This window comes from Sander lucioperca, chromosome 7 (genome assembly GCF_008315115.2).
Source record: "Sander lucioperca isolate FBNREF2018 chromosome 7, SLUC_FBN_1.2, whole genome shotgun sequence".
NCBI lineage: Eukaryota > Metazoa > Chordata > Actinopteri > Perciformes > Percidae > Sander > Sander lucioperca.
In genome coordinates, this window is record NC_050179.1 from 34,184,505 (window position 1) to 34,207,772 (window position 23,268).

A 23,268-nucleotide genomic window follows, 5' to 3' on the forward strand; every position below is an offset into this window, starting at 1 on the left:
AATCTCAAAGGTTGTAACTTATCTATGTTGAACCAATTCTTGCCCTCCGTACTTCAATGCTGGAAAAGAAATGGTTTTAACAACTACGCACTATAGCTTTAAATCACAAATGTTGTCCATAGTGCTGTTTGGGGAACAAAAATACTTTTAGACCATTTAAAAGTCTAATCAGTGAATACATGTAATACCAAAAAAGTACAGCAGCTAGAAAACTTGAATTAAAGACAAATAAAAACAGAATTTAAATAGATTGTGTCTGACAGTTTTTAGCTGATCAGTCTTAAACCAAGTCTTGCCCTCAGTTAGGGATCTGCAGTTAATGAACTTTTAATTTCGACTCCTAACGATCACAAAAACTTGGTTATTGAGAAAAATGATTATTTGGTTTTGCATTTAAACTCTTATTTTGTCTTGTTCTGATTGGAAAAAAAAGTTCAAACGGGGAAAAAAAAAAATGCACGGGAAATTTCACAGTTCAAGGTGTTTTCACTGTTGTTTTCAACTGGTTTTGTAACTTCAATAATTGAAACATCTTGCCTAAGACAATGAGGAATCGTGTTAAATAATCATGATTATGATTTTTTTCCATAATCGAGCAGCCTTACAGTCTGCTGGAAGAAAATTGGCTCAGCAAGCATCTGTGCAGCTTCATGCATTTCCGCTGCTCTCACCAACACACTTCTGACTTTTGACGCCATCCTGCCGATTGAGTCTTTTATCGCAAATGCTGCAACTAAATTGTTACTCTCCGGAGTGGACAGTCAAGTGTCGTGTCAGATTGCTATGGCGTGAAAATTTTTGTCTACAAACTGAACAACTGAATGATTTCTCCCCAGTGTGGACAGTCAAGTGCTGTTTCAGATTACTGTGGTGTGCAAATACTTTGGTACAAACTGAACAACTAAACGGTTTCTCCCCGGTGTGGACAGTCAAGTGCTGTTTCAGATTACTATAGTCTGTAAATCTTTTATCACAAACTGAACAACTAAATGATTTCTCCCCGGTGTGGACAGTCAAGTGCCGTGTCAGATTGCTATGGCGTGCAAATTTTTTTCTACAAACTGAACAACTAAATGATTTCTCCCCAGTGTGTTTAGTCAAGTGACGTTTCAGATTACTATAGTCTGTAAATCTTTTATCACAAACAGAACAACTAAATTGTTTCTCTGCGGAGTGGACAGTCAAGTGCCGTGTCAGATTGCTATGCCGTGAAAATGTTTTTCTACAAACTGAACAACTAAATGGTTTCTCCCCGGTGTGGACAGTCAAGTGTTGCTTCAGAGTTGGCAATTGTGCAAATCTTTTACTACAAACTGAACAACTGAATGGTTTCTCCCCGGTGTGGGTTCTCATGTGCACAGCCAAAGTGCTGCTGTGAGAGAAAATTGCTTTACAAACTGAGCAGGTCAAGTGTTTTCCTTCTGAATGAAGTCTCATGTGAGTGGTTAAGGAGTACTTCCGAGAGAATCTTTTACCACAAAGTGAGCAACAAAATGTTTTCACTTTTTTTGGGACTCCAGTGCGTTTCTGCAGAGGTTCCACATCACTTCCAGGTTCTTCATTGTTTTGCAGAGAGTTTAAACCTGACTGAGGTTCCTCAGTCTCCTCCCAGTCACCGCTGGCATCAGTCTCAGGTTCAGAGGAGTCTGAAGTCTTCTCATGAGTAGCTGGTTGTAAAGGACTATCTGGATCTGAGTTCCTGGCTGGTTCTGGTCCTCCACAGTCCTCTCCATCAGCTCCTGTTCTCTCTGCCTCTCTGTTCGCCTCAGTTTGGCTTTCATGAAGCTGTGAGGACTGAGCTTTCTCTTCATCTTCTTCACTCTTCACAGGGACAGAAGTGAACGGGAACTTGATATCAGCCTCCTCCAGCCCTTGAAGCTGCTCTCCCTCCTGACTGATCCAGAGTTCCTCCTGTTCCTCTTTAATGTGTGGGGGCTTTGTGTCCTCCTGCTTAATCTCTTTTTTAACCACCAACAGTTGCTGGGCGTCTGAGGAGGATAAGGAAATACATGTATTAGTAGGGCTAGATATCTATTCATAAAATCCAGAGATCAATCTTTGAAGGAGGCTCCATTTAAAAGCTAGAGTGAAGATATTGGTATCGGTTAGGATAATTTATCAAAATAAGAGTCACTGGAATCTTCTTTAAGCTAGTTTACTTGCAGCAAGAAATTAAATACACGCACCGCATCAGTACAGAATTGATTGCTGATCACACTCAGCAGTTGTTTTTTCAAGCAGCAGTAGAAGTAGAATTATTCTAACAGTATCCAATGAATATAGACAATCTAAGGCAGGGATCTTCAACAGGGGGTCCGGGACCCCTAGGGGGTCCTCAGAGTCAAAGCAGGGGGGCCTCCAAATTATTGTTCATTTTTGAAAGATTTTTCCAAAATTAAAAAAATCTTAGCATGATTCCAACATTAGTAAAAATAAATCCCCACTGCTTAGTGGCCCATAGGTAAGTTAGTCACTAAGGCTATCCACATACACAGTTCATCCTAAGGATTCACTTTGCCACATGTATGTTTAACATTAAAACATGATTTATAAAACCATGCCAACAATTATTAGGCTATTTTAATACCATAGCATTTTATGCAAAAAAGGTATAAAGGCTTTAGGCTGCCCTACACGTTATTGTATATGCAACTTCATTTTATACAATATACAGTTGTGTTCAAAATAACAGCAGTCCAACATCACTAACCTCAAATTCAAAAAAATCAAGTTTTTTGGTAGAAGTGATATTTCTACATGGCAAATAATTGACTAGTAAGTGTTGTAGAGTCATAGAAAACCAACAGACCCAACAGTTATGACATGCATGCTGCTCATTCTGTGTAATTAGGGGTCCAAGCCCGAGTCTGTAAGAACGGGCAATAGCAAAGCTATGCCGTTCATACAGCAGGGCTGTAGAACCCTATTGTTTTTCTACTGATTTTTCATCATCATCATCATCATCATAATTATTATTCTTCTCCGCGTAAAACTCCGACTACAGCCTAAACCGTACATGGTGGGGGGTTGCCGTTTTCAGGACTAGTCCCAAACGCCGCAAGGACCTCAGGCACAAACATTCACCCACTTCCACCACTAGGTGGCGCTATAGCAGAAAAAACGCGTTTGGCCCTATAACTCCCACACCGTACACCTCACATTTAAAAACCATATATCCACGCGTTCCCTGGATCCAACTGAATCACGTGATATAGGCCACGCCCATTTCCGCCTAGACTTTTATGCGTGAAAAATCGCAATTTATCAAAAACCTACTTTTTCGAACTCCTCCTAGACCGTGCGACCGATCTGCACGAAACTTGGACCGTAGCATCTCCAGACCGACCTGACAAAAAGTTAATAAAAAGAATTTTGATAGGACAAAAATTGCGCATATTACGCACGAACAAATTTGTGTAGCTAACTATGAAAACACCAACTTTCCCATATCTCGGCCAAAATAAATGCTATCAACGCCAACCTTTAGATTCTTGTTTGCCATGACCCTCTGGAGGTGCCCCACGCGTTTTACGAAGATTGGTCACTAGGGGGCGCTACAAGTACAAAAAGTTTATATCTCATGAACGGCTCATCTGATTTTTACAAAATTTGATGGGCACCATCTAGGGACACTTCTGAGGCCATGTCTAGAGTGGGGTACTGAGGGGTCAAAGTGGGCGTGGCCTATGGGACCCAAGTCTAGATTCACCACTTACACTAATGTGAACAACTTTAAATTTACAGGGTAGATAGACAATGGGTCATGGACCACACCTACCAAAAATTACACATGTGGACCACTAGGTGGCGCTATAATGTTTTTTTGCCTTTATCTCCCACATTACACATCGCACATTAGAAAACCATACATCCACGTGTTCCTTGAATCAAGCTGAATCACATGATATAGGCCACGCCCATTTTTGCTTAAAATCTTTTTCGCAAAATCGCGCAATGCGCAAAACCAACTTTTTCGAACTCGTCCTAGGCCGTGCGACGGATCAGCTCGAAACCTGGTAGGTAGCATCTCCAGATGGACCTGACCAAAAGTTACTCAAGGAATTTTGCTACGTTAAAGTATGCGCATTTGACGACCAAACAAATTTTCATAGCTAGCTACCACACACGTATCATATCATATCTCGGCCAAATTAAAAGTTATCAGCAAGGAACTTGGGATCCTTATTCAACATGCCACTACGACGCTCTGGACCAAATTTGGCGAAGATCGGCCTTCAGGGGGCGCTATAAGCAACGTTTATTTGTTTTGGCCAATGACTCAATGCATTTAAATGGGAAAATTTGCAATTGCAATATCTCTGCCACGGTAAAAGCAATCACCACGAAACTTGTGGTGCTCGTTCGGCATGTGGCTCTGAGGCTCTGTACCAAATTTGGCGAAGATCGGCCTTTAGGGGGCGCTATAAGCAACGTTTATTTGTTTTGGCCAATGACTCAATGCATTTAAATGGGAAAATTTGCATATGCAATATCTCTGCCACGGTAAAAGCAATCACCACGAAACTTGTGGTGCTCGTTCGGCATACGGCTCTGAGGCGCTGTACCAAATTTGGCGAAGATTGGCCATTAGGGGGCGCTATAATCAACGTAGACCAGTTTTGGCCCTTTTACTCAATTTTAATGGGATATTTGCAATGGAAATATACCACAGACCTTGCAGCTCACACTTCTTAATATTTACTGATGTTTGCCTCCTACCGTTAGGTTTTTGTTTTCATTTTTGCATGCTCCTTTGGTTTTTTACAATAAACAAACTTCTTAACCCACCTGACAAAGTTTCTACAACCTTCACAGTGGACAAATGCAACTCTTTTCTCTCACTTTTTAAATCCAATATCAACACCATTCGTAGGCGGCGATACCGTGCAATTAAACATTGCAATTGGTGCTAAGTGGAGCACCTGTCATAGCGTGATCGGTTAAGTCGGTGGCATCGATGCTTAATTTCCCACGAAGCACCCACGGAGGAAAACATAAATCGGTGCCTATGACGCCATTTGCAACAACTTGACCGCCTCCCCTGCTCCTTCAACCACCACACCTGCCTCCCCCCTCCACCCTCTCGGTCACTCTCTCATTTTCCTCCGCTGTGTCCCGCGGTCAGGGGGGTTAAGAAGTTTGTTTGTTGTAGAGCATTCTTAAAGGCGGTCCGTACACGCTTGGAGGTGAACCGTCGACCGCTACGTTTGCGACGGCGACGTACCGCAGACGTCGCGGCTCGCGCCTCTCGATGTTTAGCGCCGTTTGCCTCCCCGCCGCCTTCCCTCCGGCTTCCGCGCGTTCCCCCGGGCGTTGGGGGCGACTGGCGTGGGAGGCTTGGACCCCGTCATAACTGCTTGCAGTTCTAGTTTAATCTGTAATTGAAAGGGGCATGTTCAAAATAATAGCAGTGTTGTGTTCAATTAGTGAGGTTATTGATTCTGTGAAGAAACAGGTGTCAGTTATGGCCCATATTTAAGGAAGGAAGGAAGCAAATGTTGTGCATGCTGGTTATAGTGCATTTCACACTGAAATACTCAGAGCAATGTCTGGAACGACCCATTTTGCTGAGGAACAGCGGACTTTGATTAAAAAGTTGATTGGAGAGGGGAAAACATATAAAGTGCAGAAAATTATAGGCTGCTCAGCCAAAATGATTTCAAATGTCTTGAAATGGCATCCAAAGCCTGAACGACGTGGGAAAAAACGGTCAACTACGAATGGATCGAAGAATAGCCAAAATGGCAAAGGCTCAACCAATGATCAGCTCCAGGAAAATCAAAGAAGACTTAAAGTTACCTGTGAGTACTGTTACGATCAGAAGGCGGCTATGAGAAGCAAAGCTATCAGCTAGAAGCCCCCGCAAAGTCCCATTGCTGAAAAAAAGACATGTACTGAATAGGTTGAAATTTGCCAAAGGACACATTGACTGGCCAAAGGAGAAATGGCACAACATTCTGTGGACCAATGAGAGCAAAATTGTTCTTTTTGGGTCTAGGGGCCGCAGACAGTTTGTCCGACGACCCCCATGCACTGAATTCAAGCCACAGTACACTGTGAAGACAGTAAAGCATGGTGGTGCAAAAATTATGTTATGGGGATGTTTCTCATACTGTGGTGTTGGGCCTATTTATCGCATACCAGGGATCATGGAGCAGTTTCAATACATCAAAATACTTGAAGAGGTCACGTTGCCTTATGCTGAAGAGGAAATGCCTTTGAAATGGGTCTTTCAACAAGACAATGACCCAACACACCAGTAAGTGAGCAAAGATTGATATTATGGAGTGGCCAGCCCAATCCCCAGACCTCAATCCCATAGAAAACTTGTGGGGTGACATTAAAAATACTGTTTCTGAGGCAAAACCCAGTAATGCAGAGGAAGTGTGGAATGTAGTTCAATGGTCCTGGGCTGGAATACCTGTTCACAGGTGCCAAAAGATGGTCAACTCCATGCAACACAGATGTGAAGTAGTTCTCAGAAATAATGGTTCTGCAACTAAATATTAGTGCAGTGATTCACAGTGAAGCCAACCCTTGAGACATTTTTCAGTTCATACAGTAAATGTTTAAGATTGTAAAGAAAAATGCAAATACTGCTATTTTTTTTAACAGTCTAATATTCCTTTTTCTTCACTTTCTGTAAAGGTATAAACACAAACTTGATCAATTTTGGTCATGTTTTGATTTGGAATTAAATGTGCAGTGTTCCCAATGCATTGATATTATGGAATTAAAAGCTATTCTAAGGATTTTGAGCATTATTCACTTTTTTTTTAAACACACTGCTATTATTCTGAACACAACTGTTTGTAGTCCCTGTTCTGTCTCTCTATCAGTTAAGGGGTCCTTGGTTTAAAAAACACGTTGAAGACCCCTGAGGAATCCACGTAATGCTAAATAACACTCCAAAGTTAGGCTTGATTTTGGCGAGGGTTAAAAACTGGCCTGGCCATTTACACAGATGGATGGCTTTAGGTATACCATCTCTTTTTTCTGTCTATGTAACTGCTTTGGGGTCACTTCATAACATCAACATTAATATTTTAAAGAATGCAGCAGGTTAGAGAGTTCCTTGTAACAGCATTAGTTCTCTGAGAATCTCTTTTATATTAAGACAAATTGCTATTGTAACCGATCAGAATTCACCCATCTTAATTTAATACGGTACTGTTGGGGTTTTCCTCCTCTGTGTCCCCCCTTTGGGTACAATGTGTCTCACTCCAAATAAAAGACCTATATATCCCCACGCATTCATTAAATTGGAATTACATTGATCCTAAAAAAACAGCCAAATAAGATAAGATAAAGTCAAATGCATTTGTTTATTCAGTCAAGCATCGGAGTTTCAATACACAGATCTGTGGGATCACAAAGCACGCAGAGACTAAGTTTCCCTAGCAACAGACAAAAAGCCAGAGCCGGTCCACGTATCTCTTGACTGTCAGACCTTGTGAGCCCTGTTCTATTCTTCCCCTCATCTCTTATACTTTCTTGGACTCCCTCTTCTTCTTCCACACCAGGACTGCTATCTTCACACAACACCAGCCAGGGTGGGGGCCACTGCATTATGTCTCGTCATCATTTGTTATTATTACTCAATGTACTCTGCTCGAGGACACTGTGACCCTAACTATCTTATATTTACCGTATAAGCTAAACCATCTGTGCGTCAGAGTTTCCTTCGTTCGGGGAACCACCGTCTCTATGACAGCACACAACTCTGTGCAATAAGCATACACCAAAACACACTTGGTCTCTTATGGAAACCTTTTACATTCTTATTATATTTATCTGCAACTAGTAAGAACATTATTCTACAAGAGGATTAAAAAAAAACATGGACTCTTCCGAAGAGGTGATTATCTTCACTCCAGTTTCTGCACGGGAAAGTCGCCGGACGCCACAATCTTCTGAACATAGTCATACTGAGAAATACAGAGAGAGTTGTGTGGAGCTGATAGTCTTAATTAGCTTTGTATCAACTCATTTGGCAATGGGGCTTGAATGTAACGGACGTTCATTAATATCAAAAAGTTACGCACTAAAACTTTAAAATGTAACTCACTTTTTTTAGTGGTGCCTTTTATATTCAGTTTGTTTAATTTGTTCATTAAAAGAATATGGGGCCTATTGGCTGTTCCAAAGTCAAGGCTAAAATCTATCGGTGTCCGTGCTTTTGCAATCAGGGCCTCTCGTCAACTTTGGAACGACCTGCCCGAGGAGATAAGGCTCGCAGAATCAGTCGACTCTTTATAATCACTTTTCTTGTTTTTAAAAGGTGTTTTATAAAGTTATTATCATTATTATTATCATTATTATTATTATTATTATAATATGGAAAGCACCAAAAGTACCACGCCAGACTCAGAGAACAGAGTTCAAGCAGAGGCCAGTGAAAGGCTAAATTGAGTTCACGCTAGCATTCATTCTAATACTGGTCGAAGAGGGTTTTTGTTATATCCCAAAGGTACATAACAGAGCCACTTTTGTGTATGTATAATAGCATTCATTAGAGGTATAATTTGTCTCTATAGCTATTACATCATTGGTTACAGAAAGAACATACCTGTATAAATAAATGGGGTTAGGGCGTTTTGTTTCTATGGACATACCAGTTCATCACTTCATATGAGATGGATTTCTATCACAACTGAGAGGAGCTATTGTACCAAAGGTGGCAGCATTTCACAAAGTGGCGTAAGATAAATGCTCCAGCTAGTTTTTAGGGTTAGTATATCCAACAATTCTGCTATTCTAGCCAGAAATTTGTTTTTTTGTGGGTGATTTTGTTAAGAGCTTTTAAAGCCATGTCTTACACTGATACAATAATATGAGAATTTGCCCACTCTTTTCAATGAAATCAAATATTCAGAATCAATTTAATTACTGAGACTGACAGCCTCTGTCTTTCCTACATGAAGGGGCAGTTTGTCATTTCTATCTTTGCTTCAGTAAAAGTTGTAACGTTACGTCCTCCTCCACTGGATTCCCAGCAGCAACGGAGCAATCCTGGAAGTGGAACGTTGTGGGTTTAGACTAGGAAAAAGCTAATTAGGCCTTTCAGCTCCACAAAACGCTCTCTGTATTGCTCAGTATGGCTATGTTTTATGTCACAGCTGAGAAAGGAAACGACAGCGTTCAGCTTTGGAGACGGAGAGGACTGCTGCAACAGGTAAAGGCGTGGCTGAAAACCAGAAGAAGCGCCCACTAAATGTTTCAGTCAGTGATTGTACAGAGAAAAGAAGAAAAAAACTACATGTTCAGCAGAAGGACTAAAATCCCCCAAATAAAGTGACTGACGGCAAAGAGGACGCACCAACAGTGTTGTTGTCATTACTTAGACTTCCTCATGGGGGCGACAGAAACTACGCACTATAGCTTTAAATCGCAAATGTTGTCCATAGTGCTGTTTGGGGAACAAAAAATACTTTTAGACCATTTAAAAGTCTAATCAGTGAATACATGTAATAACAAAAAAGTACAGCAGCTAGAAGAAGTAAAATAAAAACAACTTAAATTGATTGTGTAGCTTCTTTGCTTTTTACACCTTTGCTGTACAGGATCATTTTAAAGTCTGACAGTTTTTAGCTGATCAGTCTTAAACCAAGTCTTGCCCTCAGTTAGGGTTTTGCAGTTAATAAACTTAATTTCGGCTCCTAACAATCACAGAAACATGGTTTTTGAGAAAAAAACATTACTTGGACACTATGTTTTGCATATAAACTCTTGTTCTGATTGGAAAAAAAACAAAATCAAACGGGAAAAAAATTACACGGGAAATTTCACAGTTCAAGGTGTTTTCACTGTTTTCAACTGGTTTTGTAACTTGCCAAAAGAATGCGGAATGGTGTTAAAAAATCGTGATTATGATTTTTTTCCATAATCGAGCAGCCCTACAGTCTGCTGAAAGAAAATTGGCTCAGCAAGCATCTGTGCAGCTTCATGCATTTCCGCTGCTCTCACCAACACACTTGTGACTTTTGACGCTATCCTGCCGATTGAATCTTTTATCGCAAATGCTGCAACTAAACGGTTTCTCCCCGGTGTGTTTAGTCATGTGTCGTTTCAGATTACTATAGTCTGTAAATCTTTTATCACAAACAGAACAACTAAATTGTTTCTCTGCGGAGTGGACAGTCATGTGTCGTGTCAGATTGCTATGGCGTGCAAATTTCTTTCTACAAACTGAACAACTGAATGATTTCTCCCCAGTGTGGACAGTCAAGTGTTGCCTCAGAGTACTGTGGTGTGCAAATACTTTGGTACAAACTGAACAACTAAATGGTTTCTCCCCGGTGTGGACAGTCAAGTGTTGCTTCAGAGTTGGCAATTGTGCAAATCTTTTACTACAAACTGAACAACTGAATGGTTTCTCCCCGGTGTGGGTTCTCATGTGCACAGCCAAAGTGCTGCTGTGAGAGAAAATTGCTTTACAAACTGAGCAGGTCAAGTGTTTTCCTTCTGAATGAAGTCTCATGTGAGTGGTTAAGGCGTACTTCCGAGAGAATCTTTTACCACAAAGTGAGCAACAAAATTGTTTCACTTTTTTTGGGACTCCAGTGCGTTTCTGCAGAGGTTCCACATCACTTCCAGGTTCTTCATTGTTTTGCAGAGAGTTTAAACCTGACTGAGGTTCCTCCCAGTCACCACTGTCATCAGTCTCAGAGGAGTCTGCAGTCTTCTCATGAGTAGCTGGTTGTAAAGGACTATCTGGATCTGAGTTCCTGGCTGGTTCTGGTCCTCCACAGTCCTCTCCATCAGCTCCTGTTCTCTCTGCCTCTCTGTTCTCCTCAGTTTGGCTTTCATGAAGCTGTGAGGACTGAGCTTTCTCTTCATCATCTTCGCTCTTCACAGGGACAGAAGTGAACGGGAACTTGATATCAGCCTCCTCCAGCCCTTGAAGCTGCTCTCCCTCCTGACTGATCCAGAGTTCCTCCTGTTCCTCTTTAATGCGTGGAGGCTTTGTGTCCTCCTGCTTAATCTCTTTTTTAACCACCAACAGTTGCTGGGCGTCTGAGGAGGATAAGGAAATACACGTATTAGTAGGGCTAGATATCTATTCATAAAATCCAGAGATCAATCTTTTAAGGAGGCTCCATTTAAAAGCTAGAGTGAAGATATTGGTATCGGTTAGGATAATTTATCAAAATAAAAATAACAGTCACTAGAATCTTCTTTAAGCTAGTTTACTTGCAGCAAGGAATCAAATACACGCACCGCATCAGTACAGAATTGATTGCTGATCACATTCAGCAGTTGCTTTTTCAAGCAGCAGGAGGTTACACCCCTTGTTACATGAAACAAAGGCAGCAAACATCTTATCTGGGTCAGTCTTGCACTTCTTCCCATGTCAAGTCGTTTATTTATATTGCATGTTTAAAACGTAAAAAATAAAATCAAAGCAAAAGGAGTCATAACATAACATAAATAAAAATAAAATAGCAATAAAAGCAAGAAAATCCAGTACAACATGTATGAATAAAAGAATTTTAAAATAATTCAATAAAAATGAATTATTAAAATGCTAAAAACCTCTAAGAGCAACTAGGGGCCATTGAAAACAAATATGTCTTGACATGCGTTTTAAATCTACCAATGGAGGGGGAACATCTGAGACAAAGTGGAATATTATTCCAAAGCTTTGGAGCTGCCACAGAAAAGGCACAATCTCCCTTACCCACTAACCTCGATCAGGGAACAGTTAAAAACAATTGATTCAAGGATCTAAAGAGGCCTGGAAATGGAGTATGGGCTGAGGATTTCTGAAATATTCTGGGGAGCCTGTCCATGTATGGCTTTAAAAACAAATAAAAGAATCTTAAAATCAATCCTGCATTTAATAGGTAGCCAATGCAGGGATGCTAGAATCAGTGTGATGCTTTCTCTTTTCCTTGTGCCAGTCAGAAGTCTCGCTGCAGCATTTTGCACCAGCTGCAGGCGAGAGAGTGGCCAACACCCAGGTACAGTGGGTTGCAATAATCCAGCCTGGAGGAGATGAATGCAAAGGTGACGGTCTTTATGTCATCAGAAGACAGGATGGCCTTCAGTTTAGCAATATTCCTGAGTTGAAAAAAGCAACTTTTCACCACTGAATTGATCTGCTTCTCAAAACAAAGTGATGAATCAAAGATGACACCAAGATTCCTGGCATGGGTGTGCAGGTTAAGAGACAGCGGACCTAGGTGGCTAGCTATGCTCACTGTGGTGTTAGGGGGACCTAAAAGAATCTCCTTTGTTTTGGAGTCATTCAGTTGTAGTTTTTGGCCATCCAGCATTTCACATCCTGGAGGCAGTTGAGAATGGATGTGACAGAGTTGGAATCCCCCGGATTTAACGGCAAATAGATTTGTGTATCATCGGCATAGCAGTGGAAAGAGACATTGTGTTGGCGGAATATATACCCCAAAGGGAGCATATACAGAGCAAATAAAATAGGCCCTAAAATGGAACCTTGGGGTACTCCACAAGAAATAGGGGCTGTGGAGGAGGAGAGGCTGCCAATGTTAACAGAGAAAGTCCTATCGGCTAAATAGGAGGCAAACCACTTGAGGGCAGTGCCCTGGATGCCAACCTGGTCCTTAAGACGGTTTAATAAAATATTGTGATCCACTGTATCAAATGCTGCATTGAGGTCTAATAGAATTAGGATGGCACATTTACCACAGTCTAAAGCCAGTAGTAGAGACTTTGAGAAGGGCTGATTCTGTACTGTGACGAGCCCTGAACCCAGATTGAAATTTTTCCATGATGTTATTATCTAAATGCGACAATAGCTGAGCATAGACACACACACACACACATCAAAACGGGCGGTCGTGATTTGACTGGTCATGACAGTCCAAGTCCAACCAAGTAGGTTATCTATTTTTGTAATAAAGTGTCTGTACACTTACAAAGTTCTCAATGCTTCTGTTTGCATGTGTGGACCCTCATTATGCTACCGTGGAATTGTGGTGCTATTTTACGCCTTGTTAATGGTGTAGAAATAGTGATTTACCCTGTGCCCCGTTAGCTAGCGTTAGCAGCTAAACACCGGTTTGCGGTTTCAAGCTACACACATTCGATTAGCATGAAAACAGATCACAGAGAACGCTCGACTCGGTACACGTTATTAACCCCTAGGTTCATTTTGCACCGGAATTGTCCTTTAACCCTATTAATGGTGTAATGAGGACAGGAGGCCCTATCTGTGACAACAGTCTGAATGATTTCCCACACATCAGGCGCTTTCTGTTCTTTGCAAGGTCACTCAGTCCTTTTGGTTTCAGTCATGCACAGACATAATTGTTATAACAGTTTTCATGCAACAGTTTAACACACAAGTAGAATTTTTCTAACAATATCCGATGAAAATAGACAATCTAAGGCAGGCAGGGATCTTCAACAGGGGTTCCGGGACCAATAGGGGGTCCTCAGAGTCAAGGCAGGGGGGCCTCCAAATTATTGTTCATTTTTGAAAGTTTTTTCCAAATTTCAAAAAAAATCTTAGCGTGATTCCAACATTAGTAAAAATAAATCCCCACTGCTTAGTGGCCCATAGGTAAGTTAGTCACTAAGGCCATCCACATACACAGTTCATCCTAAGGATTCACTTTGCCACATGTATGTTTAACATTAAAACATGATTTATAAAACCATGCCAACAATTATTAGGCTATTTTAATACCTTAGCATTTAATGCAAAAAATGTATAAAGGCTTTAGGCTGCCCTACACGTTATTGTATATGTAACTTCATTTTATACAATATATGTAGTCCCTGTTCCGTCTCTCTTTCAGTTAAGGGGTCCTTGATTTTGGCGAGGGAAAAACTGGCCTGGCTATTTACACAGATGGATGGCTTTAGGTATAGCGTCTCTTTTTTTCTGTCTTGTCGGGTCACTTCAAAACGTCAACATTAATATTTTAAAGAATGCAGGAGGTTAGAGGGTTCCTTGTAACAGCATTAGTTCTCTGAGAATCTCTTTTATATTAAGACAAATTGCTATTGTAACCGATCGGGATTCACCCATCTTATTTTAATAAGGTACTGTTGGGGTTTTCCTCCTCTGTGTCCCCACTTTGGGGACAATAGGGGCTTTCCAACCGGATAGTACTTGTACTTTTTAGAGGAAAAGTACACTTCTAAGCAGTTCTAAGAACTACTCTCCCCCAAAATCTTTTTTTCCGTTTACATTCCCACTGGCCAAGTGGCCTTAGGGACTGGTAGGAGGGGTAAGAGAGTGATGCAAGCACGGCAACGGTCTTTATAGCATTAAAATCAGAAAACAAATACACCAAAAAAAGTATGAACTAAATACTAAATCTAATGTATGTAGCATATTTGTCATAATTTAAACAAGTCTCCCGAAGAGAAAAGGGTATTGACCCTTTGCACGTGACGTCACGCTCCACTCGCGCGAATTATGAACGCCATGACGGACAGCGGAAGAGCTATGCTGTAGATGGACTGCAAGCTAAACTCGTACGTTTTCGTTCGTGTTTGTGTTCTCACATTCACAATGTGCAGAGTAATCCTCACCAACACAAGCATGTGTATGTATTGCCTTTCTGTTTCAAATGGAAATGAGTGATAAATAAAATGATCCTCAACCAGCTAGCTGCCGTGCTAACCAGCTAACAGGTCCAACCCGATGATGACCCACATAACTAGCTAACATCGGTTATTCACTGACCTAGCTACATATCCAAAAAAGAAAGCCGTTCCATTGATCATTTAACTTAACACACATACAAAAAATATTGGTTAAATTAAAGATGACATGACACGGAAACAAGCTTCAAAAACGAGTTAAATGCGGGTCTGCGGAGCTCCTACCCCGGCTAGCTGACGAGCTAGCTGCAGCTAGCTTTGGACGGCTGGCTAGCTGCTGCCCATCGCGTCGTAATATCCACCGGTCAAATCTAAACATAGGCTACGCAGCGAAAATAATCACAGATAAGAAGATGGCTAGATGTTACAAGTATGTGTGGTTACTACTGATCATAGACACTCCGTAATTTACTGCATGGATTAACGTGTGATAGATAATTAATGACTGCACTTCCAAGAGCTGGGATGTGTTCAGGCATCCATTAGCTAGGAAGTTGCATTGGCACACCCAGTGAACAACGGTATGGGTAGCCACGACCGACCATGTCCTCTAAAAACATGGGCTACGTGTTATATAAATCTTTACTTAAGGAGAATTCCGGTCAATTTTTACGTTAGTCTTGATCGCTATGCTACGCGAGTACTTTCGATAGAAAAAACCCCGACCCGAATCAGTGCAGGTAACACGGAGAAGCCGCAGCTATGTACTACAAGCATCCACTGAGCTAAAACGGCAGTGGTCGTAGCTGGTAGTGGCTGGACGGCACTCACCGGACGGCAGCTAGCAGGGCAAGCTAGCTACCAGCAGGATCGAGACAGGGACCAGGTTAGGTGAATTTAAACAATGTCTGAGTTGAAAACGCATCTTGTTGACACGTAAGGGCCCTGTTCATGTGGCACAGACATTAATTGCATTTTGTGTCTGTTAAGAGGCACAAAGGCCCCGACCACTGCCGTTTTAGCTCAGTGGATGCTTGTAGTACGTAGCTGCAGCTTCTCCGTGTTACCTGCACTGATTCGGGTCGGGGGTTTTTCTATCGAAAGTACTCGCGTAGCTATAGCGATCAAGATTAACGTAAAAATTGCCAGGAATTCTCCTTTTAAGTAAAGAATAGATGTTAATACAAAATAAACCCTAGATTGATGTCTTATCTTTGCCATTATGAGGTACCTCCCCCCACCGTTAGCGTAGCATCACGTACCTCTAACCCAGCCAGCTACAAGGAACTGGTTAGCATCCAGACTTTTAAAAGCTTTGAGATCAGCACCAGTATATGGGGATACCCCGTTTACCACATAGTGGTACAGATCGTTTGGACTTAAGTCGGGCAGACTCTGTGATTTAATGAGGTCCGTGAAAACGGAGGGAGAACGTATTAAGGGTCTGTATCCAATCCTGCTATCTCCAACTTCTCCAAATACTGCTCTTTGTGAGCACCTACCAGATGCCGTACCTCGACCGATAACGGCACAACTTGTTGTTCAATAGAAGAAGCCATATAAAGCCACAAATACAATTTATTTAGTGTTATGTATTTCAAACTGATTGAAACTATGAAACTTTCCGCTCGTCCATTACTGTTTAGCCTGTGCTTCCGCCGTCCGTCATGGCGCCGTCACGTGGTTGTGTGACGTGTTTGCAAAGGGTCAATCTCGCAGGACACTCTTGTGGAGTTTAACTCCGAAAAGACAGTTAACCACAGGTTCCCGTTAATCTTATGATGGACATGTGTTGTGCTATTTAAACAAACGATCCGTCAACGGCGAAATAAAAGCCTCTTATTTACGAGAGCGGTCTGAGAGACCTCCAGCTTACCGCGAGGTGTCAGAGCACGACTGGCCCAGCGACGAGCTAGAGGCCAGGGCAGGCGCCTGCTGGCTGTCGCCTCACTTGATGGAGCTTCTGAACTCCGAAACCTTTGAAGCAAATTGTCAATTCGGCATCAATTTTCGCAAGACTGCCTATATTCGAAATCTAAACAGTTAATTTCTCGCCTAAAACATTGTCAGAAGTGAATTTAATGAATAAGATGGTGAAAATTGTTTAAAATGTCCCGTTGTTAGTCTGCCAGTTCCGAGTTGGCAGTGGGCGTGACTTATAAGTTTGACCAATCAAGTACACCTAGGAAAAGGGAAAAGACCCTGCTCTGAAGTAGGAGCTAAAAAAGTACGCTACTGGGCCAGAGGAACTTAAAAATCCCCAAATTTTTCCTGTTGGAACACGACAAAAAAAAGTGTTCTAGGAACATTTAGTTCTAAGAACTGCAAAAATCCCTCCGGTCGGAAAGCCCCTAATGTGTCTGACTCCAAATAAAAGACCTATATATCCCCGCACATTCATTAAATTGGAATTACATTGCAAGAGCCAAATAAGACAATAAGATAAAGTCAAATACATTTGTTTATTCAGTCAAGCATCAGAGTTTCGATACACAGATCTGTGGGATCACAAAGCACGCAGAGACTAAGTTTCCCTAGCAACAGACAAAAAGCTGGAGCCGGTCCACGTATCTCTAGACTGCCAGACCTTGTGAGCCCCGATCTATTCTTCCCCTCGTGTCTTATACTTTCTTTCTTGGGTCCCCTTTTCTTCGTCTGCACCGGGACTGCTATCTTCACACAACACCCACCAGGGTGGGGGCCACTGTATTATGTCTCGGCATCGTACATTCTGTTCCTGTTTCATGAGGGCCCAAGCGCCGATTTTCCCGGCAAATTAAATCACCTTTTTGAGGGGCTTAACATACGCAAAAACTCACCAAAATTGCCGGTCGCATCAAGTCTGGTGAAACTTGACGTATTTTAAGGGTTTCGGGAATAGGCGCACAAAAATGGCTCGCTAGCGCCCCCTACAAAATAAAAAAAAAATTGAGCCCCTGCAGTACGTTTAAAGTAGACTAACGAAACGTGGTACACATATGTAACATGTCAAGACGTACACCCACTTCCTGTTTCGATGGCGAAACAAGAAGTGGGTGTAACTTGAGTGTACATTGTCCAATTGGCTCGAAACCTTTCAGGATTCATAAGACTAACTCTGACGACATCTACCGGCCAATACTGACTCAAAGTCATAGCGCCTCTTAATGGCAACAGGAAGTAGGCCTAAAAGTCAAGGTGCCACACTTTAACGAACTCCTCGTACAGATTTCATCCGAACAAGTTCAAATTTAATTTGTGTCATCTAAAGACCTCAACAATGATAAGTTATTAAAAGCAAAACTTGTTGGTGTGGGCGCGGCCTGGTCGCCATTTTGAGCATTTATCGATGAACTAAGAAGTTGTTGTAACTTTAGTGTACATTGTCATATCTGCCCGAAATTTCTCACGATTCACAAGGGTCCAGGCCTGAGGTCATCTATAGGCCAAAATTTACTTTTGGTCATAGCACCCCCCGCTGGCAACAGGAAATCAGCTTATATGATGAACATCATCCAATTTACATGAAACTTATGTGTGGTCTACATGTGATACTGAGCCGGCCCCTATACTTTAACCACGCCCACTTACTCAGGCCACGCCCCTTTCATAACATTTGAACTGTTTAAGGTACAGTCTAGTGTGAGGTGTCATTGAACTCAGCAGATAGTTCCTTCTTCACTGGTGATGATTTGCAGTGTCTGAGTGCCACGCAAATGCCCGTCCAACGCTGCTTGCAGCTTTAAAAGTTGTTATTATTACTCAATGTACTTTGCTCGTGGCCACTGTGACCCTAACTATCTTATATTTACCGCTTAAGCTAAACCATCTGTGCGTCAGCGTTTCCTTTATTCAGGGCACCACCGTCTCTATGACAGCACACAACTCTGTGCAATAAGCATACACCAAAACACACTTGGTCTCTTATAGAAACCTTTTACATTCTTATTATATTTATCTGCAACTAGTAAGAACATTATTCTACAGTACTGAAACTTGTCCACACCTGCCCTTTGAAACGCATAGTCGTCCCTGTTGCCACGGTTCCTATAGAAACAGTCTGCCCTCGGCGGGCTAAACTTTTAAAACACTGCAAAGTGAAACAACATTTAGGGTATTTAGAGGATTTCCATCTGCAGTAAATCTCTCCCGTGTAATGTCACTGAAAAGTATTCTGACTTGCAGTCTGCAGTCTGACTTCCTATATATGTGCAGATGAACCAATCGCAGGGTCAGTAAGGGAAGTGCCATCAAAATGAGGAAGCTAGTTCTGTGTGACTGCAGACAAATGTGTGTGTTGGTGTCATTGACATCACCCAACTAAGCCCTTAAAAAACACACAGCTGTTCCAGTTTAGCCCTTTATTACAGTAATATAACTGTGGGTAGTTTTGAGATGTTTTATGCTCACATGTTGATAGAAAACTACAATATCTTCAAACAGTTTTCACATTTCTAATTTGCAGGTTTCACAGATTCAGCCCCTGAGAGTAAGCTGAAGGGTGCGGTGTGACAATGACGGATTTGTTTTAGCACAGCAGACAAATGGGGCAGATGTTAATATTACTCGCAGTATTGAACTGGGAGAAACCAGTTCTTTGGTTTTATATTACAGCCTTAGATATATTTTTATCCCCTTATCCTGTCTAGATGATAATGAATACGTTAAAATGTCATTACATTTTTAAGTACAACTATTTTTGTCTCAATTATTTAATTACATCAAATACATAGGGCTCTTCTTTTAGGGTGAGAAGATGAACACAGCATGTGCCCTATGGAGATACATTGCCTTCATGTGACATCAGTAGTAGAGGATGGATACCCGGTGGTACCCGACGGGCTCGGTTCGGACAGATATTTAGAAATGATGTTCGGGTCGGGCTCGGTCACATCAGCGCGATAAGGCATTGAACATTTTAAATTAAACAGCTTATTAACGTGCACTTGTTGCCCCGTGTGCGCTGATGTACTCATCTGTTGACATTTCCGAATGCCTTTCTACAGTTGCTTAATAAGAGCGGGCTTTCCACACAAACAAATGTACTGTATGTGTCATTAGTATGAGAAAAAAGAGATTTTCACTGTGTCGGGCTCGGGTCAGGCTCCGACATAAATATCTTAAAAGGCATACTATGTTACTTTTCCCTCTTCGGTCCCCCTACAGGTTGTCTCATTGGAACTACAGCCGCGCTTGAAGTTACGTAGCATGCCTTTAATGCCTGTCAGATGCGGGCCGGGCTCGGACAGAAAAATGCGGCCTCATCCGCACTCTAATCAGTACACAAACTGAAAACAATCTTATCCATCTTAATTTGCCCCACACTTTTATCCACAGGGAGAAAGCTTAATTTTTTTTTTTTTTAAATGAATGCATCGAGATGTGTGCGGGGGGGACAGCTTTAAAACGCAGCTTATCATTGTGCAGTCTGTAAATTGTTTTTTTAGAGACTGATGTGGCAGAAATCTGAACAGGATCTAAATAAAAGAGGGTGTGAGACGAAACCTCTGACTTTTATCTGGTTTAATTTCAAACGTGCATGAAGGGGAACAAGCCCTGCACAGAAGCTGAGCCTTAAATATAGTGAGCATTGTGATGGAAAAACCACCCAATATAACCATTTAGTGTAAACTGCTGAACTTTAGATCCTATGTAGTGAAAATGTAACCAACGTATGCCTCAAGAGAATGCTGTATTCATTCAAATCCAGATATGCCTCATGACTGTCTGAACTGGGCTTAATGTCGTCTGATGAATGTCATCATAGGGGGAACTCAGATAACTGTCGTTCTGGCCTCTATCTGACCTTCCTCATCCGGCAACATATGCCGAGGGAGGCTCAAGTCCACATCCTTGGGGGGGGGATTTCATATGACACGTTTAGTGCTTATGGTTTGAGGCACGTCATCTTAAGTTGTAAAGGATCTGTGTTAATTAGTTGTACATAAGCCAAGATAAAATAGACCATTCTTGTGTTATGTTCAGTCCTTTGATTCATTGTGAAATCATTCATTGTGAGCGATATACTAGTGTGTGCTTGCATACTGTTTGGAGGTCACCTCATGTACTGTGATCAGGGCTGCACAAAATGTTTTTTAAATTGACATCACAAAATTATCTTGTGCAATGCACATTTCACGAAAGGCTGCGACCTACTGCGAAAGACACTCACATTTTTTTCATCAGTAGAAAACTGCACTTTAAAGCTATAGTGCGTAGTTTCTGTCGCCCCCATGAGGAATTTTAAGTAATGACAACAAAGCTGTCGGCGCCTCCACATGATACAAGCCTTACATAGCCATACTAGGAAATACCGAGAGCTGATTGTCTTAGTTAGTTTTGTAGCAATTTGGCAATGGCTTGAATGTAACGGACGTTCATTAATATCAAAAACTTACGCACAAAGCTATAAAATGTAACTCTCATTCTTTTTTTAGTGGTGCCTTTTATATTCAGTTCAATGTTTACTTTGTTCATTAATTTGTTCAAGAATATGGGGCCGGGGCAACCTCTGGCTCACCCATTAAGAGCGTGCGCCCCATGTAGGCTGAGGCCTTTACAGCGGCCCAGGTTTGAATCCGACCTGCCCGATCCCCCCTCTCTCTCCCAACTTTCCTGTCTATCCACTGCCACTACAAATAAAGGGAAAAAAGCCCCAAAAAATAATCGTTTAAAAAAAAAAAAAAAAAAAGATATGGGTACTATTGGCTGTTCCAAAGTCAAGGCTAAAATCTATCGGTGACCGTGCTTTTGCAATCAGGGCCTCTCTTCGACTTTGGAACGACCTGCCCGAGGAGATAAGGCTCGCAGAATCAGTCAACTCTTTTGTAGAATAATGTTTTTACTAGCTGCAGATAAATATAATAAGAATGTAAAAGGTTTCCATAAGAGACCAAGTGTGTTTTGGTGTATGCTTATTGCACAGAGTTGTGTGCTGTCATAGAGACGGTGGTTCCCCGGCTAAAAGGAAAATGATGCACAGATGGTTTAGCTTAAGCGGTAAATATAAGATAGTTAGGGTCACAGTGACCTCGAGCAGAGTACATTGAGTAATAATAACAAATGACGACGAGACATAATGCAGTGGCCCCCACCCTGGCGGGTGTTGTGTGAAGATAGCAGTCCCGGTGCAGACGTAGAAGAGGGGGCCCAAGAAAGTGGTTGTTAAGAGTAGAGGTGCAACGATGAATCGATGAATCGATTAGTTGTCAACTATTAAATTAATCGCCAACTATTTTGATAATCGATTAATCGTTTGAGTCATTTCTTTATTAAAAAAAATCAGATTTCTCTGATTCCAGCTTGTTAAATGTGAATATCTTCTAGTTTCTTCTCTCCTCTGGGACAGGAAACTGAATATCTTTCGAGTTTTGGACGAAACAAGACATTTGAGGACGTCTTCTTAGACTTTGGGAAACACTGATCCACATTTTTCACCATGTTTTGACATTTTTATAGATCAAACTAATCGATTAATCGCTAAAATAATCGACAGATTAATCGACTATGAAAAATAATCGTTAGCTGCAGCCCTAGTTTAAAGCCATGTCTTACACTGATAAAAGATAATGAGAATTTGTTGTCAGCCCACTCTTTACAATGAAATCAAATATTCAGAATCAATTTAATTACTGACACAAAGAGGACAGCCTCTGTCTTTCCTACACGAAGGGGAAGTTTGTCATTTCTATCTTTGCTTCAGTAAAAGTTGTAACGTTACGTCCTCCTCCACTGGTTCCCCAGCAGTTTAAGGTGATAACAATGAAGCTGAACAAACCTGCTCTGTGTAACCGGACTTCAGGGTTGCAAACGGCGTCCAGGAGTTTCCGTTGTTGCTCGTTCTCCTCTTTTGAACGACCGAGTTCCTCCTCGTACTCTGCTATCGTTGTTACAAACAGCTCAAATATCTCTTCAGCAGCCGCAGTTAGTCGCTGGTTGACAAAAGCTCTCAGCATTTGCACTTTAGACATTTTAACTTAATCACAGCAACTTCTCCTCCAGACACACTCGTTAAAAAACTGTTTGCTCACTCTGACGTGCGCTGTGTTGCTAAGTTACGTATGGATCCGTCTACTTGCGTCAATTGACAAACTAACTTTATTTGCTAGTTTCTGAGGACACCAGGAGATAATTCAGACGTTTTCAAAATAAAGGTAACAGCACAGAGTCCATTCAGACAGGTCTATCTAGACAATGTGGGTCCATGAAAATTACAGTTTGGTCTCACCCACCAGCGCTGTGTGGCCGAGTTCCGTCTCCTTCCATTTCCAGCTAGCAGGCTACGCTAACTTCAATTAGCATTTTTGGCTGACGGAGATGAGTCTGCGGTAAAACGTCCTCAAAATGTACACAACGTCCACTTAAACAAGTCTATCAATACATACAGACTCTGGTGGTTCACTCCGGTTGTATCTGATGCGTTACGTGACGGAAAGAGCAGGACTCACAGAGAAACTCGGAAACTCCGTATTGCTGAAGTTAAGCACAAATGCTTCCTCTTTTCTTCAGACGTTTGATGGTGGTTGGCAAGAAACTTTGTTGTGCATTACCGCCACCTTCTTAAGTGTTGGTCAGTACGACTTACTACAACTAGCTACTACATGTACTTTACTTAATCAACCTCTTGGAATCGTGCTTTCCTGTTGGAAACTAGGACAATTAATGTTTACATGTTCTACTGTTTCTAGACTATTATGCTGCTAAGTACAACTGTTTCCGGTGTTACACCGAAATCTGTGACCCATCGAGATCAGT

At 41.6% G+C, this 23,268-nt stretch overlaps 1 protein-coding gene across 7 annotated transcripts; it reads right to left on the reverse strand.

The window, feature by feature from the left end:
• Nucleotides 1-458: 458 nt before the first annotated feature.
• LOC116036334 (oocyte zinc finger protein XlCOF6.1-like) lies at nucleotides 459-23,225 on the reverse strand. Of its 7 annotated transcripts, XM_036003647.1 has the most exons (4): nucleotides 22,746-23,222; nucleotides 22,292-22,625; nucleotides 10,955-11,016; nucleotides 459-2,007 (listed from the first exon to the last, which is right to left on the reverse strand). In XM_036003647.1, exons 2-4 carry the CDS (start codon nucleotides 22,482-22,484, stop codon nucleotides 742-744), a joined length of 1,521 nt encoding a protein of 506 aa, XP_035859540.1. In that variant the 5' UTR covers nucleotides 22,485-22,625; nucleotides 22,746-23,222; the 3' UTR covers nucleotides 459-741. The 7 variants fall into 7 exon arrangements, with proteins under 7 accessions (XP_035859540.1, XP_031135719.1, XP_035859542.1 ...); XM_031279859.2 differs by lacking the exon at nucleotides 22,292-22,625 and having other exon boundaries at nucleotides 459-1,078; nucleotides 10,206-11,016; nucleotides 22,746-23,225; XM_036003649.1 differs by lacking the exon at nucleotides 22,292-22,625 and having other exon boundaries at nucleotides 22,746-23,223.
• Between the last annotated feature and the right edge of the window lie 43 nt (nucleotides 23,226-23,268).